The sequence below is a fragment of the Nipponia nippon genome, unplaced genomic scaffold (assembly GCF_047370975.1).
Source record: "Nipponia nippon isolate SJK-2023a ecotype South Korea unplaced genomic scaffold, ASM4737097v1 scaffold_5, whole genome shotgun sequence".
Classification (NCBI taxonomy): domain Eukaryota; kingdom Metazoa; phylum Chordata; class Aves; order Pelecaniformes; family Threskiornithidae; genus Nipponia; species Nipponia nippon.
Window position 1 is genome coordinate 3578603 of NW_028262369.1, and position 17259 is coordinate 3595861.

Genomic DNA, 17259 nt, shown 5'->3' on the forward strand with positions numbered 1-17259 from the left:
CCTATCACTCGTTACTAGGGAGAAGAGACTGACCCCCACCTCGCTACAACCTCCTTTCAGGCAGTTGTAGAGAGCAATAAGGTCTCCCCTCAGCCTCCTCTTCTCCAGACTAAACAACCCCAGCTCCCTCAGCCGCTCCTCCTAAGACTTGTGCTCCAGACCCTTCACCAGCTTCGTTGCCCTGCTCTGGCTGCGCTCCAGCACCTCGATGTCCTCCTTGTAGTGAGGGGCCCAGCACTGAACACAGTACTCGAGGTGCAGCCTCACCAATGCCAAGTACAGGGGCACCATCACCTCCCTGCTCCTGCTGGCCACACTATTCCTGATACAGGCCAGGATGCCATTGGCCCTCTTGGCCACCTGAGCACACTGCTGGCTCATGTTCAGGCGGCTGTCAACCAACATCCCCAGGTCCTTTTCTGCCAGGCAGCTCGCTCTCTTTTCTGCTCTCTCTCTCTCTCTCATGCTATGTCTTTCCTGCATACACAATGCAAAAATACCTTGGCTATTTCAGTTTTCAGCTTAAAGATTAAAATGCCTGACGTTCACATATGCGCACCATTCTTCTTAACAAAAGCAAGCTTCTGCAAATTTTGCATTTCACTTGTATTGAATGTCCTTGTGGATCAAGTCTAGCAACAGAACATGAAAGGGAAGGAAGTTTTCTTAGTAACACCATTTTTATTGCCAAGTTCCATTTACAAAGAAAGGTCTATTGTTCATTCTTGTCCAGGTTTTCAATAGCCATGACACATGATTAATGCCAGCAAATACAGACTCAGCTATAGAAATCTGGATTTCAGAAACATACACCAATATTTTCTAATTTCACTCCCTTCCCCGACGCTTATTTACATTTTTCTTTAAATTAACATAAGATATTGTCACATTTACTCCAAATGTCTAACATAACTTACATTAAATAATTAATACTTATTGCCTGTAGAAAGATATTTCAGAATTCAACTCACCCCGTGTTTGGGCTTTTTTCCATGTAAGTTTAAGTGAATGTTCAGGACTTTTTTTTTTTTTCCCCCCTCTCAAATGAAGTACATTTCAGGTACAACTTTATTGAAATATATTTCATAGGAGGACAGTCCTTCATGCTCATTAAATGCTTTATGTAGTGTTTAAATCCCAGGTACATTCATTCTTCTAGAAAAATACATTTCCCCCCTCTTTGCACTTAAAACAATCAAACTTACAAAACAGCTCAAAATGAAGTAAAAAGTTTGCAACAAAAATACCAACACACCTATTCACAAGTGGAGATGCCTAAAGTTATCCCCCAAAATTTAAAATGCTTCCAGCAGGTCCTCTAGAGTTGTAACGATGTATTATTCGGTGCTATCGCTGGGCGAAACAAAGCTCCTAGAAATTCTAATAGTCTATAAATTCGCACACTTGAATCCACTCTCAATCCTTTTCAAAATTATCCTCATGTTCATTGTAAATATTTCTGCCGCAGTTAGTCCTTAAATGCACCCAAACACAAAACCTCAGACCTTCTCATCTCCTCGTGCATACTTAAGTTATCAGACTGCAATCACTATGTCTTAAACTGACTTTAGTATGAGTACCCATAACCAAAAGTAATGGAGAACAAGATGAAAAAAACCTCATGTATCTTAAGATTACGATCTTAAAAAAATCCGGGGAACGCTATATACTAGTCTGAACCTCATTGAACTCCAACTTTTGTCATCAACAGGTATTCTTAGTCATTACCTGCTTCTTAAGCCCTTTTTAGTTTTTTTTTTTTTAAATAAAAATGTGCACTCCACACATTTATTTATGCTAACAAGACAGTCACAACAATAACTCAAGTTTTTCTTTTTCATATTAAGAATCAATGATTTCAAGTTAGCCAAACAATAAAACAGATACTGCCACAGTGCACATTTATTAGACAAGCAAAATTTAGCTTTACATTTATAATACATTAACAAACATAATATACTTATTTTATAACACCTTGCAAAAGAACTCAAATCTGAGCAATGCGCAAATCTAAAAATCTTGGGAGATCAAAATAGGGAAAATCCTGTACAAATGTAATATAAAAATACGTTTCCATATGAAAGAACCTTCTGCTGGAGACTCAGTCCAGAACTGCATCTCCCGTGTCTTTGTTGCTGCTCAAAAAATCCTGAGCAGCAGGACAAAACCCCAAGCACTTCCCCCCTCCCACCCCTAAAAACATCCCACCCTAGCAAGCCCTGCTTGGATCACCATCTGCTTTTCAGAAGCCAAGAGGAGACAGTAAGCATTACTATTAGGAGACAGCAAGAGTTATTATATTTGTTTCTAATTCATGCTGCGAATGTTGGGAAAGGTCAGAGGAACAGGGCAGGCAAGCACAGGAGAACCAGTCCAAAGACTTCTAGATAATAGAAGGCAGTGCCCAGGTTAGTGATATCCTAGGGTAGGCTAGTGATGGTTAACAGTGACATACCAAAAAACTCTTTCAAGAAGAATGACAGTAACGGTTAGGAAGAGAATTTTCAACATATATTTAGATGCCTGACATTAGGTTGCCTGAAAATAGGTAGGAGACTCATCAAGGACACTCATCATCTTTGAGGCAAAATGCCCAGATCTCACTGATGCCCCCGTCCGATGTCTCTTTGCAAATCTTTGATTCAACTATAGGACTAAACCAGTCTTTTTCCTAGATGACAGCTGCCTGTGCAATATTCTTTTAAAAGCAACTCCCCGTTTAACTGTAGCCGGTTCGTGAACACAACATTAAGATGTTTAGCATGGTGGGTTTTTTGGGTTTTTTTGAAGAGTGCTACATGCAGGTTAGTGAAACTATTCATTAGGCCATTCTGACGTTATTTACCTATAACGTGTGCAGCGAAAAGAGTGACTGATTACACTAGAGCACTGGCAGCACCATGTAATTAAAGTGTTTACTTTTATGAAGTGGCTTCATACTTCTACATACAGTTTGACCTGCTTGTCTGATAGTTCACCTATGTCTTCAAGCATACAGGTTTAAGTTTAACTTAGTACTAGTAAAATGACATTCAATTGCAGCGTAATTACTGAATTCCTAGATTGCTTAAAGTAATCATCCCAGGCCAATTGCAGTAAGTGTGGAAATTAGAGTCACCCATGTCTTACTGCTTAATTAAAAAAAAACAAACAAACAAACAAACACAGTAATTTCAATCCTAAAGATTGCTGATTTCGCTATAAACCAACTCTTTTAACCATCAGTTTTAAAATACTACAGGTGAGAATACTTCAAATCCACAAAGGAACATTATTTCCCCCTGTGTTCTGTCTCTGCTGGGCAAAGGGTTCATATGACTCACTGGACATTGACTTAAACTCTGAATACGGACCTAGATTTGAGTCTTAAATTCTGGATATAGAAGAAGAGTTTTTAAATGCCATGTACCTGTCCTTTAGCAACAATGTTGCAAAAGAATAAATGAATTCTGGAAGATATTCCCAATTTTTCCTCACCAAGTGACTTCAAGGAAAATTCCAATTGTGCTGTAAAGCAAAGAACGTTGAGGACCTTCTTTAACAGGTGTAATTTTATATCTTTTGTTTTTAAGCTCAGCTTAATTTAAGGAAGAGAAGTCAGAATTTTAGTTTATCATGAATTAGCAATGGAGAATACAAGTGAGCTTAGTCCTCATACTGTATATAATTCATGACCTCACACACAAAATACAGCTTTTAGTATTTATATATGTATACAGCTTTTAGTATTTATATATGTGACCACATTTCTAATGAATTTGGTTTAATCCACACAGCTTGTAAAATGAAGCGCAGGAAGCTTAACCTTTGGTTTCTTTCTATATCAAAGAATTTCTGCAAAACAATTAACGTTTGCACACAAATTTTACACTGCAAGCGTTACTGCCACGGTGAAGCAGATGTGAGAATTGGGCACTAATGTTTCCTCCCTCCTCTTCTTTACCAAATTACCAAGTGTATGCTGCCATTACTCTCTTCACAAATGAAAAGCTTGAGTCTTGTTCGTTGTTGTACACTGGATGACAGAAAAGCAAAGGGGACCAGCAAGAGGCAGAAAGACCTAACAGTGAAGGTAACAGATAGTTCTGTCAAACGAGTAATATCTTGGTAAGATTTGATAAAATGAGACACATAGACCATAAAATAGCAAAGCAGCATTCAGTATGCCTTGGCTTCTTTGGCTTCTCTTCTCCAACAGAAGAGAATAATAGAACTGTTTTATGTCAACAAAATATGGCTGAAGACAGGCATAGCCTCTACAAACAAACACTGAGAATTTAGCATCTCTCCAAAATTCTGGCATTTTGCTCTGGAACATTGCTATATTTATTTTAGAGTGATTCTACCTCCCTCTGCAGCATTACACTGAAGCAGTGAGCCTTTTGAATGGTCAGTTGTTTAGCTGCTGCTTTCGTTTGCAACTTGGTATTTGGATTTGGTTAAGAAGAGTGATGTTACAGTGACTCAAATCAGCTTTTGTTTAGAAAAAAATTACATTTGTGGCTGATGTGCTAATGCTTTCTTGGTTGAGCTTCCTTTTTACAGTGAAAGGGGGATAAGAAAACAGCCTTTGAGTTTTTCTGATAAGGGGGGAGATAGATAGATATGATACTCTTCAAGGAATTGTAGATGAGTAACACTGTACTTGCAGAGATAAAAGATTGCCAATGACAGATTATTTCAGCATCTCCAGAGCTTTTACATTCTGAAGTCTCCTAATGCAGCATGAAGCACAGTCAAATTGCGTACGCATATGCCTTAAAATTAGAAGCAAACAAGTCAAAAATCAATTGCTTCTGTGGCATAACCGTTCAGAGATTTAGGTTGGTCTGTACCAGTTGCAGCATTTATATAACAACACAACGTGGGAAGAGCTGGTGCAGTCAGAGCTTTCCTAGTGTCGTTCCATCTTTGCAGAGAGCTTTGGATAGCTTGCTAAAGATATCCCACCTTGGCACCCCTTGACCAGCAAGGCTCTGCCAGCAGTGGACCAGACAGCAGACTTAGTCTTCTATTTTCCTAAGAATAGTATTTATCTCAGTCATTTCCTGTGAAGCTCTCAGTAGACAACTGGTCACGAGATTTAAAAGCCACTCAAAGGCAATGAAAAGCGCCAAGTCAGCTTTCTTTCCCTTTGTCCCATTTCTTGTGCAGCACAGCTCAAGGGTGAGATTACGCATACCCATTAAAAAGACTCCTTGTGCATGGTCCTAATCTTGCTAGAATTGAATTTGAAATTAAATAAATAAAGATCAAGGTTTGCCTGTCTAAAATTAATTCTGTTTAAGGGAACTCAGCCTGCACAGTGGCATTTTGTGTAATCTAGGTCAAGAGTTAAGGTTAACAACTAACATAAAATGCTTTCAAATTAAGTAAGGCATTTTTTATAACGATCTTCAGAATATTATTGGGGCTACAGTGTAATGCTGCAACATCCTATAGGAAGTCTAGACTGCAATCAGGTCAGCTAATAAAAATTTATGTGGTCCTTGTGCCCAAACTGCTACTGATGTCTAGGCTTGTTCAGGTACATGTACATCAGCTGCAACGGTGACTGCAGTGTAAACTCACCCTAAACGTATGACCAAAAAATGCCAAATTCTCGTCCCATATCCCTAGCAGTGCTGAGGACACCTAACTCAGAATTCATTTAGAGTTTGGGCCACTCTGGAATGGTCAGAATATTGGTTAATTCAATTTGAGACAAAGCAGAAGTCACAGAAAACTAGAAATCGACAAAACTGCATGCAAAAGCTAATAGGGGAAGAAAAAAATTGCTGGCGTTCAATAGCAGACACCTTATATGCGCATTTTACAAAGATGAAGTTATTAAGTGAAGGAAAAGATGGGAAAAGCGAGCAAAGTTATACTTGTGGATTAGTCAATCTCATATATAATGTTTAAAATCACTTCAAGTATTCCATCTGACAGCCAGGAAGAGGTACAATAAGAAACTAGAAAGTAGGTAAAAACTTTTCAGATTCACCTACTTGGTATGAAATTAATGTTAGTAGAGACAGAACGAGGAAACAGATTGCACTGATGACTCAAATGGCAATACCAAGTGAAGTAAAGAGTAGTCTTCAATCTTTGAGAGCCAGAAAACACTCAATGTTATGAGCAGACCAATAATGACAATCTGCTCATTTTACTATTAATTTAACACACATGGAAATCGATGAGAAATCTTAAATTCCATTCATGTTAAATTATGTATCAAATCAGCAAAGAACATTCCAAACTTTAAACAACACTTTTCCGCTACTTTCTGTCAACTTGGTATCAGGATCTAGGAAGCAAAGTAAGGCAAGCATAAACTCAGAATCACTTTTATGTAGCAGTGTTGTTTAACTGTGATACTATCCCAGACGGGAAAAAACCTACACAATACCTTTCCTTTTGAGTTTCAGACTTGCAAAGGAATTATCAGTTAGATGTGGTGACCTTCTTCCTACATGAACATGAAAAATTTTAAAAACCTCTTTAGAGTAAAACCGCTTCCATCTGCTTCTAGAAGTTGTCTTTCAGTAGAAAGGATATCACCATTCCTCAGAGCTGAAGCAATTTGACTGTCAGAAGCAAACAAGCAAGCTATAGCAATCTCTTTAAAATATTTCACATTCCTCTGTAGCTGGTTAAGCAAAGGCTAAAGTAGTCTCAAAAATCCCTTATGTTAATTTGAATAAGCATTTGTTATTAAATTTCAGGCTTTTACCTTTTAAAAAATTGTTTCATATATATCTTGCTTTGAATCAAACTTTGAAATAAATATTACACATGGAAAACACAATATTGAAGTCTGGAGTCCTATGCAGACGACACCAAAAGTGGCCAAGCCTGCTGGTATCATGCAGACCTCCAAAAGATGAATGAGATCAGAATGTAAAAAAAACCCCAAAAACCAAACAACCAAACCCAAACTGAAAAACACACCATGTCTCAAATGGAAATCTTATCTCTGTACTACAATATATAATTTTTTCTGGTCAATGGTATGTCTCCAGTTTCAGAGAAGTAATGATACAATAACCTGAAGCCAGGTATCCAAAAACTTCTTCACTTTGCCATAATACTGTAGACCTTTTACAATTAACTTAGTTCCTGCAGCTGGAACTCTATAACAGAAAGAATGTTGGTGCTCTGAGATACTTTCATGTTCTTGTATAACAGAAATTGGTAGGAAACAACTGGTCCAGATTCAAAAGTTGTGTGGGTTTTTTTTCTTTTGTTTTGGTTCCCCCCCCCCCCCCTTCTCCAGTTTAAATATGCTGAGCATCTGATGTTTACTCTAAAAGTTGCCCACATTCTCTTTCATCAGTGGGTCTCTTCTTGCGGACCAGATGGCCTCTCAGGCTTCAAGAAGTATCTGCACTCCCAAAGAAAAAACAACAAAGAATTTGGTTGCATTTGCTTCACTGTTTATCACAGTCTGCAGGTTGGCTTTAGTCAGAACATTCTTCCTCTACCTCTTTTACCTTGCAAACTTCAGCTTCAGATTGTAAAGAGGACTGAGGAATGCAGCTGAATGTTCGAATGCTGTGTGGATCGACTGGTGGCACCAGTGTAAGCGACTCTACGCTTAGTGTATCCGTATTGTCATCTGTTATTAATGATATTGTGGGCTGCTGTGCAGGAATCAGGCTAGGAGACAGGTTTGCTGTTTCTATGTCACTGTTTTTTACAGTGTTCTTGCTAGACTTTGAGACAGCTGAAAGAGTTTCATCAGTCAACATCGTCTGACCAGAAATGATCATCTGACCAGAAATGGTCATCTGAGGCTGCTCTGGAGCTGAAGCGTCATCTAATAAAAGAAAACACCAAGAAACAATCAATATTCAACTTAGTATGTACATTAAGCCTAACAGTATACTATTATTTATGAGTGTTTAAGAATAATTGGGTGGAAAATGCAGTTCTGTGAAGCACTGTGCTTACACATTCACTTTTTAGTAATTAGAAATAAAACAAAATATTATGAAGGCATAATATAAAATGCCAGCAGGAATCTGTTCAAATTAGGAAACAGAAAGTTTTACAGATTTAGTATTAGAATATGCAGCAGAAATATTCCTAGAGAGAGGAAACTGAGGGGAAGAATAAGAAAGCCTCTCCAGTATTTAGCATAGACTAAAACGAATGACCACCCCATACCAGGAAGCTCTTTAGAAATAAAAAAAGAACCCCTGTATAACTAGTTTTCCCAAGAGGTGGCTTGTTTCTTACAAAAATTTGGAAGTCGTTTTTTCATTTCATTCTCCAGATTCACATTTAAGTGACACCTCAACCACAGAAAGCAGAACTAGAGAAGAACAGGAAGGAGAATAATGTGCTTACTGTAACTGAAAGGTGCTGCAAAATAGGCCTGTTTTTATACGGGCTTGTGTTATATGATTTTTTTTTTTGTGCTCCTAAGCATGCAGCATACACCACAGATAAAATTGGGAATAAACATTACATACCACAGAAAACTGATATGCTACTACACCTTCCCACACAATGAAAAAAAAAAAAAACCAAAACCAAAGCATGAACAGCTATTTGTACTGTCCTTTTTCCCCCCTTAAAATCCTAGCTAACTATCAAATAAACTACTCATTTGGCTCAGATGGATAGCGAATGGAGGGGATGAGGCGATACAACCTTATATGAGCTAGCACGCCCAGACAAGTCAGGTTTTTTTTCTTTTCAGACTAGAGTAATAGATGCCATTAAAGTAACAGGTATCCAGCTTCAAGACAGACCATTTTTAGAGCTCTCGTAAGAAACAGCATGTGTTCAAGTGTACAGGCATCTGCAGAAAAGTCTACAAGGCAATGTAGTGAATACAGAAGCTAAGAATTAGGTTCTGGTTTTAATACACAGTGACCTTAAAAATATTTCAGTTTCAATATGATTCCAATTAGTCCTGTAAAAGAACAGAAAGCATGAACATAGGGAAGGAAAAAAAAAAAAAAAAAAAGAAGAAGAAAAACAAAGCTGAGAATGGAATGGATATCAGTAAGGTGTCAGTGGGATAACAGTAAGATTATTGGTTTTTTACCTTCCTGGTAAGATAACCCCAAACAATGGTGTATTCTCACTTCAGAAAACCACTCATTTTTACTTTTTGCTGAATCGGTGGCTAAAGCTTCTCGCTTTAACAAAAAATGTCTAGATTGTAAAAAGTCTCCTTTTAATAAAAGGGTCATCACTGCTTGTTTTTGAAAAATAAGGACAGATTCCAAGTAACTCTGCAGATTCTTTTTAGCTGTCAAGAAGCTTTAGTGAGAATATAGTGATTGATAACAGAGGAAGTGATGCAAGACTCGGATGGAAAATGAACTGCTAAAAACATTGAAATAAAGCCTCATTTCTCTGAATTCCAAGATAAATACTAATATTTAAGTATGCACAAAACAGTAAGTCTCTTTGTGGTGATTTTACTTTCTGAATTTATAAAATCTTAAAAGAATATCAAATGTTCTTTGCCAAGATTATTTTTTATCTTAATTATAGTACGAATATTCACCAAAGTTCAGGATTCAGAAACCTGAGACATTCTAGTAAATAAAGCATTATCAATCAATAGCATTCTGCTCAGAAATGTTATATACAGCCTATTTCTATTGCAGTTCTGCTATTTCACTTCTGATTCTGCAGTTCATTTCTTAAATCATTCTTCCCCCTCTCCCAACAAAATATTAATGTATTTTCTCAATACTTCCCCTTACTGAAACCATGACAGACAGACATATTCTTTTGTTATGCTGTATTGTCCCCAAATCCTTCCACATCGGATCTAAATTAATGCTAAAGTGACTCCCTTCTTAATGCCACAAAGAAAAAGAAAGTACTTGAAAAACGTCTCCACACACAAAAAACAACAACAAAAAAAGGATCTGGAGTCATCAAGTCCAAATTTTCTATCCAAAAGTCTGGAAAAACATTCAGAAAAAAAGATAAAAATATCAAAAAATGTAAGCAGAACATAGTCTGTCCAGTATTTTAGCTGCAGTATTTATAGAAAATAAAAAATTAGAGCTCTTCTATGCTTCCCTCCCACTTTATTTACTATTGATAGAAGACTCTCTCCTCTGCTTTCAATGTTTCATTAGCCACTGTCAGAGCTTCACTTCTATTACCGTATTTAAGGGTAGCAGTGACGGATTTCTGTAACCCAGCACGGCATTACTGCCAAAACAGCTCGGTATTTGCAAACTGCCACTAGCCCCTGCAGGGGCAGAAAGCAAACACCAGTACACACAGGGGTGAGGGAGGGACAATTTTTAACATTGCCTAGAAAAGGTCAACTGCTCTCACTACTATTTTGCAATATATTGTCCCTTCTGGCCTAATACTTCACTAAAAATCTTCCTCTTCAGTCACAGCTATAAACAACGTTTGTGAGAGCGGTACTTACAATTTGTGACTAAGCTCTCAAATCCATAGGCTACTTGAGGTGTATACTTCGCCTGAAACGGCAACTATAAGCTTGTGCTAGGTAAGTTTTTAAGCATGATCATCTCCCATATCTTTTGGATACAAGGAGAAAGGAAAACAACCCTAGACTACAGATGAAGGAAACTAAATAGAAAATAGAATGCAGAGATCCCGCATCTGGGAATGAAGGTTTGGTATATACGGGGCATTACAACAAAGTATCAGACCCCGCTCTTGATGTAAAAATTTTTCACATGTAACACCTCCCAGTTAATTGAATACATGGCTTCAGGACAGTAATTACTAATGAGAACATCTTTGAGGCTCAAAATTTCAAAACCTTTTGAAGTCATACTCAATTCAGAGAAGGATCCAGGTAGATAAATATATATTTATGTATCATCTGAATTCTTAAAGTCTCTGAAACTGGAATAAACAATTGGCGAACAGATACACCCTAGCTGAAAAAAAAGCTCACGAAGGGATTATTACAAGAATGTCTGTCTCTCAAATCCAGATAGGTACCAAGCTCTTGATTCAAGAGAGTTTCAGGGCACCCAGTATGTTTAGAGATTAAGTTCTCTACCCATTATCTGGAACTTCTGTCTATACTGCACACAAAAATACTAAGTGGCTTTCAAAAAAACCCCAAACTCCTAACACTTGGTTCCAGTTTGACTTTCGGATAGAAAGAGCAAAAATAATTGTCATTTTTACCTGAATAAAATCACCGGTCACTGAGATATGCTCTACTCTTAAATATCAAAAAGTTACCATCTAATATGGGAAAACAGCATTTCTATTTCTCTCTCTCTAACCCCCATGTATTTAAGCAAGAGTGTTCTGGCAAAAAATATAAGCCAGACCTGCAACAAAACCAGGGAGAGTGAAATCAGTTTCTTAAAACAGTTGTGATGTTAACATTTAGCTCTAACAAACACCCCCACCCCCCCAAATTTAAGTACCAAACAAGGTTTGAAAACAGGGTGTCATTTTGCAAGTTTTTGGGTATTATTAGCTCTCTCTGGTTGCAGTGGCTTCAGCAACCTTAGACGTATTTCAGCACTTCTATAATGCTACCAAGATTACAATTACAGCAAAAAAATCCAAACCAAATCACTCAACTTCTGTTATAGTAACTTATGTTAAGGATGATCATTAGGGAAAGAAGATAGAAAAGGAAAGAATGAATATCATCTACAGAGAAGTGTCCTAAGCTGTACAGCAACGTACTATGAAAGGATAACGGAAAGATAAATAACAGGACATTAAGTGAAAAGCTGCAAAATAAATCTATAAAGATGAAAAAGGATGTTTATACAATATTAACAAAGTAAAATATCTTCATGCCATGACAGTAAAAAAAAAAATAATTAATTAGATACAAGTTAAAACAGGTTATATAAATAAGAAGGTAGTCTGAAGTGTATTTCCATCTTTTTTGCATCTGCTTCCCCTCCTCACCTCCTCAGGCAATTAAACAGTCCATAAAGCTATCTGCCTGAGTCTGATGATCATAGAAATATTAAGCTTGTGCCATCACAGTCCAAGGACAGTCTTATGCTGAACGCTTGTCCATTTTACCCGAGTTATAAATAGATTTCTTGCCGCTAGCCAAGTACCTGCATTACCGTCCATTCAGGAGCCTGTGCTTACTAAATTCCACTACAGCCATGGCTGCCCCTGTGCAAATGAAGACATAGCTGCTTTGAAGCTGGAGGCTCGATCCAGAATTTCCATCTTTGGCAAGAGAGCCAAGAAACATGGGAGAAACTGCAGATAAGGCTCTCAGAAACAGCTAATTATTGCTTTACAATTCTCCCCCAAAAACCAGTAGAGACAAATATTTATGATGCTTTCTTTAGCTTCCTACCTCACTGTCATTGCTGTCAGCACGGAAACCAAATATGTTCTCTTAACTGGTATGGGCTTGTGAAAGCTTATGGAGGAACCTGCCTGAATTGATATTGCGCGAGTTTCTGTTGCAGCTGCTGCTTGAAGACCTAAACCCAGTGTCCACCGTGACTGTCAGCCTCCGACAGACTAAACACCCGCCGACGTCCTTTCCTGCCAGACCTTACTAGAGGAAAACAGCGATATATCATACGAAGGCTTTAACAATGAAACAAGGAAGGGAAACTGGAATGAAGACAAAGGATAAATGTTAGAGTAGCAACAAGTGACAAGGACACATCCATAACTGCTGGTATCTTGAATACAATTTGACACCACACCAAGAGTCTTAGAAGTTTGGGAAATACTTCTGAAGCTGGAAGTATTCATTCTTTAGAAATAAATGAGTTTAACTGAATTTAATTTTCGCTTACCTATCTGGAAATGTCCATAATACAGTTTGGGCTATGTCTGGCAATACCAACAGCACTTACACTGAGGAGGGACTGGCAGGCATTTATTTGCATTACAATCTACTCACATGCTTTAGATATCTTGAGAGAAGCTATTTATCACAAATTCTGGTGACACAGAATTAATCTGATTTCCACTGGCCATAAATTATAAGAGTTGCACCACCGTGCAGGTGACAATACTTCAGACCGTTCAGCCCTACTATGCTATGATGTGAAACCGAAGTATTAGATTTGATTTACAATAAAGCCGAATAGAGCGTTTTAAAAAGATAGCAGCAGTTCAGATGATGATGCTTGGTGCATAGAAAGTTTCTAGAAAAGAAACTTTCTAGAAACAAAAGCACTTCCTCGCCTAATTAGAAAATTACTAGCATCATAGAACAGAAGAGATCAAACCACATTTACATTACTGCTTGTAGAGGGAAGAGACAGGGATGGTTTCAGTAAGATGGCAGGCACTGCTCTTACAGGCTCTCCATGCTTGATTAATCATCCTCTCCTTGGAATACATAAATTTTATTTTACAGACTGGAATCCAATATATTCTCTGCAACAAGGGACAGCTCTTTGTACTTATTTTAGGCCTTTTACCATCAATATCTGTCAGAAGTGTGAAATACAGCATAAGTGGCATAGAAGATCAATGCCTTCTGAAGTCCTCAATATCCATTGCTCCAATGTAAACATTTTCTTAAGCATTGAAGCCAATTGCATTTTAAAGCTTAAGACAACTTAAAAAGTCATAAAATACAGCGTAGATGACATTACACATACATAAATCTGGAGCACTGCTAACTTACAGTAAGACAGCTTCTTTATCTTAATCCTTGGCATATATAAAAATAAGCACTTTAAAGCAGTGCACGGTTCCAGCAAGTGTAGCCAAGAAGAGACTGTATTCTAAGCTCAGAAGCTTGATGATTAAAATCTGCTTAGCAAGAGAACATTTTTATCTTATGTATAGCAACACTTCAAACTGACACATTAATTTAAAAAAATAAAATCATGTAAATACAAAGAAAAAAACCAACCTGATAGCGGCATTTGCAGAACCTGATACTGCTTTTTCTGTCTTGCTAGGGATTCTGCTTTCTTTAAGGGATGACTTCTGCTTTTTCAATTTTAAGGAACAGAGATCTTGTAAAGGGCTAAGCTTAATTCCCAAATACTGCAAATGGGAGAGCTGCTAGGCTTTAAAATATCTGTGCCATGAAGTACTGTGACAATTATTTGGTACGACAGTTGATAAACTCAGGAATCATAAGGGTTTATAGTACTCATGACGAAGCAGTTAATGCAACTATTGTTCTCTTACAATGACTGTCTGTAAGTTCAGTTAACTTCCCTCCTCACATTACGATACTCTAATTGTTTGATGCAGGCAGGAGTGATAGCAAGTAAAGTATTTTTACAAAACACCAAATTAAAACTATTTTTTTTCCTGTGATACATTTTTGAAAGCTCTTTTACTGTTTAACCGTTAATAGATACTCTATCTTGTAACATTGTTTTCTCTCAACTAACAATTATGCAATTTGTCTTTATTTTGTTCTCATCCATCACTGTTTTATGTAAAAGTCGGCGTGTATGTTCCAAATCTTATTTCCTGAAACAACTCTGTGAAGATTACAAGTACCATCTCAAACATATCAAACTCTAACAGTTTAAATCTGGCAAGAGACAGTAGCTGAGGACACTATAATCACAAGTTTACAGTAGAAACAGCTGCCGTATTTTAAGACGTTGCTCTTAAGGAAGGTAGTTGAGGTAGTTTCCTCGAAGTCCACATACACATCTCCCCTTTATCTTGTCTGGCCGCCTTGCCTGAAGCTCCTGAGCAACCTAGCGTGTTCTTCATGGGCAACAACCTGAGCAGCTGCCAGAACAAAGAGGGGAGCAGGGAAGGAGGGAGGGACAGAGAGCACACGTGTGCGTGCTCGCCTGAGCGTGTTGAAAATGGAATGGGGAATGAGAAGGGAGATTCAAGTGTGACAGATGGCGGCAGCATTCAAGTGCTACCTGGGGGCATAAACCAGATCTTGGTAACTGCCTGCTGTTCATCAGCTACTTGTTACTTCCTCCCTGAAGGAGCCACTTCACATCATGCAAGCCTCCCCTTCTGCTTCGCAGCAGAGTAAGGCAGTTCAGTTTCAATCGCCCTCAACAGGTTAAGGGAAAATCACATTGTTTTACACTGAAGTGGCTGAATACCAACAATTGTTTCCCTAACTCAGCTGAGCGGTCAGTAAGACCTCATATAACAGAGAGAGTGGTCCAGACAGTATTGCTTATTTCAGCAGTGTACTTCTGTTCATCCAAAAGCCCAGAGAACAGCTATCTGGATGTACCAAACGGATCTCTCCCATGGTCATGCTCCTGACAACAGTTTCCAGTATAGATCACAATTACATATAAATAGGGAGAATATTCCTGAGAACTTTCATTACAAATTTGCAGTAAACTGATCAAATCAGTTAATGCAGAAACTGTTCCCAGGAATAGACAATAGTATTGATCTGACACTGAGGATTAGCAAAGAGCATCAAAGCAGCTCCCTGGGTTGGAGACAACCCTCCCCACGCCGCAAAGACCCAGCTCCAGGGAATCCTCTCTAGTCTCTACTGAGGACCTTGAGACACCGCCAGCCACTCAGCTATAACTATTTAAAACATTACTTGTTTGTTATTGGCTGCAACTAACTACATTAGCAGTTTGGTTCAGACCAATAAAGCAGCTTTGAAGATTTATGCACACTTACTGCTTTACTCTGATTTTAGGAACAGTTTCTGTGCATTAATGAGATTCTTCCACATGGAAACCAAACTATAAGATGTGCTGCAACTATGCACCAAATACACTTCCAATATTAATAGCAACGTATGTCTCGGCTAATAATTAGTCCTTCAGACAATCACATCCATGGCAGGGATGCTTCGTCCTGAAGGTGAGAGTAAATATGGTCCACATCAAAATCCCTAAGCCACATGCAGATTAGACGCATGCACCTCAGTACCAACTGTTCATTGGCCTATTGCACCAAATTACCTGCTCCTGCACATACAGTCACAGTCTGCCTCTGTTACTGCTCTCCGAGTAGAGTTAGCAGAGCAAAATCCAGGAGTTGAGCTCAAAAGTCATCCTGGCCGCAGGTTAATGAAAGCTGCTGACTTGGGACTCAAGGCGCTGATGCAGATTGTCACATTCATTTCCACTGACTTTGCTGAAGGTTACTCTGCTCATAGTGGTAGGGCACAGAATTGTATCCTCACGACTGGATTTGCTAAAGCATCGACACCAGTGCGCCTGTATCCTGGGCAAAAAACCCAAACCCACCCAAAGACTGTTCCTGCATGACACGTGGCATTTTGAACATACTTTATGATTAAGCCACAATGAAGGCCATACTAATCGTGGGCAGTTCATGCAGCCTAACTGGTAAACTGCAGACTGAAACCAGGCATTTAAAAAACCTTTCCTCTGTTTTTTTTGGTTTGTTTTTGTGTTGTTTTTTTTTTGGGGGGGTGGGGTTTTTTTTGTTGTTTTTATTTCTTCTTCTTTTTTTTTAACCAATGAGCAGCCTCCTGTCATCAGGCTTTTTAAATTGCAGGAAAAACAAACGGAATTTTATGTTATACAAATGCCAACATATGGTGTAAGTAGATTTTAATTTTGTTAACTACAGTCTATGACTATTCTTCAATAAGGCACTATCTTTTTATGCTAGATGAGGAATTATGTGCTCTGGATCTACTCGGTTCTTCACAGAAGTCAGATTATATGCACTTGAAAGACCTCAGTCTGAAACACGTAGTATAGCCTTGCTTGGTATTTCTGTGAACTAGCATGTTGCTTACAGCAACAAAAATAATTTAAGTTTTTTATTTTCATTTCCTTTACCACAGTTTTCTCTTAGCCATTATTGCCAAGAACTTGTAGTTGCATTTCCTGGTCACAGAGGATTCAAATAGAGCAAAGGACATTGTAGATGAGCGTTTTTACACTGCTAAAGAGAAACATGCAGTCAAACAAATGTTTTCTTGTAGTGCCAATCCGTACCGGGACTTTTGACAAATGATACCACTTCTCTGTGTGATCACCATGTATTATCTAGGCCATCAAGAGACTGGATAACAGCAATCACTTACCAACAGAGAAAATAAAATGAGGTCCTTCCAAAGTTTTGAATAGATTGCATTCAAAAAAATATTCCAAATTTTATTCCGGAATTACATATATTGCAGGAATATTCTGACTATATGTTAGTCTCTCACAGTAATAGATGCTTTTTATCTAGAGTCTAGGTGCTAGAATGCTTTACATATTGTTCATAAACTTCATAAGCAGCTTTTGCTTACCCTTTCCAGCAATATTTCTTGCAGGGATAGTCACTTTGGACATGTAACGTACATTGATCTCCTTGACACTGCTCAGTGAAACCTACAAAACACTAAATGCCTAACAAAGATTGCAT

General features: G+C 38.1%; 1 protein-coding gene across 9 annotated transcripts in view; it reads right to left on the minus strand.

Annotated features, from left to right (window-relative positions):
- Nucleotides 1–257: 257 nt before the first annotated feature.
- The window catches only part of CLEC16A (C-type lectin domain containing 16A), an 89923-nt gene continuing 72921 nt past the window's right edge, over nt 258–17259 (minus strand). For 2 of the 9 annotated variants that reach the window (XM_087731397.1, XM_087731402.1), the window contains 2 exons: nt 12376–12495; nt 259–7801 (listed from right to left, as the gene is read on the minus strand). In XM_087731397.1, the coding sequence (XP_087587523.1) occupies nt 7443–7801; nt 12376–12495 (479 nt within the window). In that variant the 3' untranslated portion in view covers nt 259–7442. The other 7 variants (XM_087731398.1, XM_087731407.1, XM_087731401.1 and 4 more) reach the window with 7 other exon arrangements.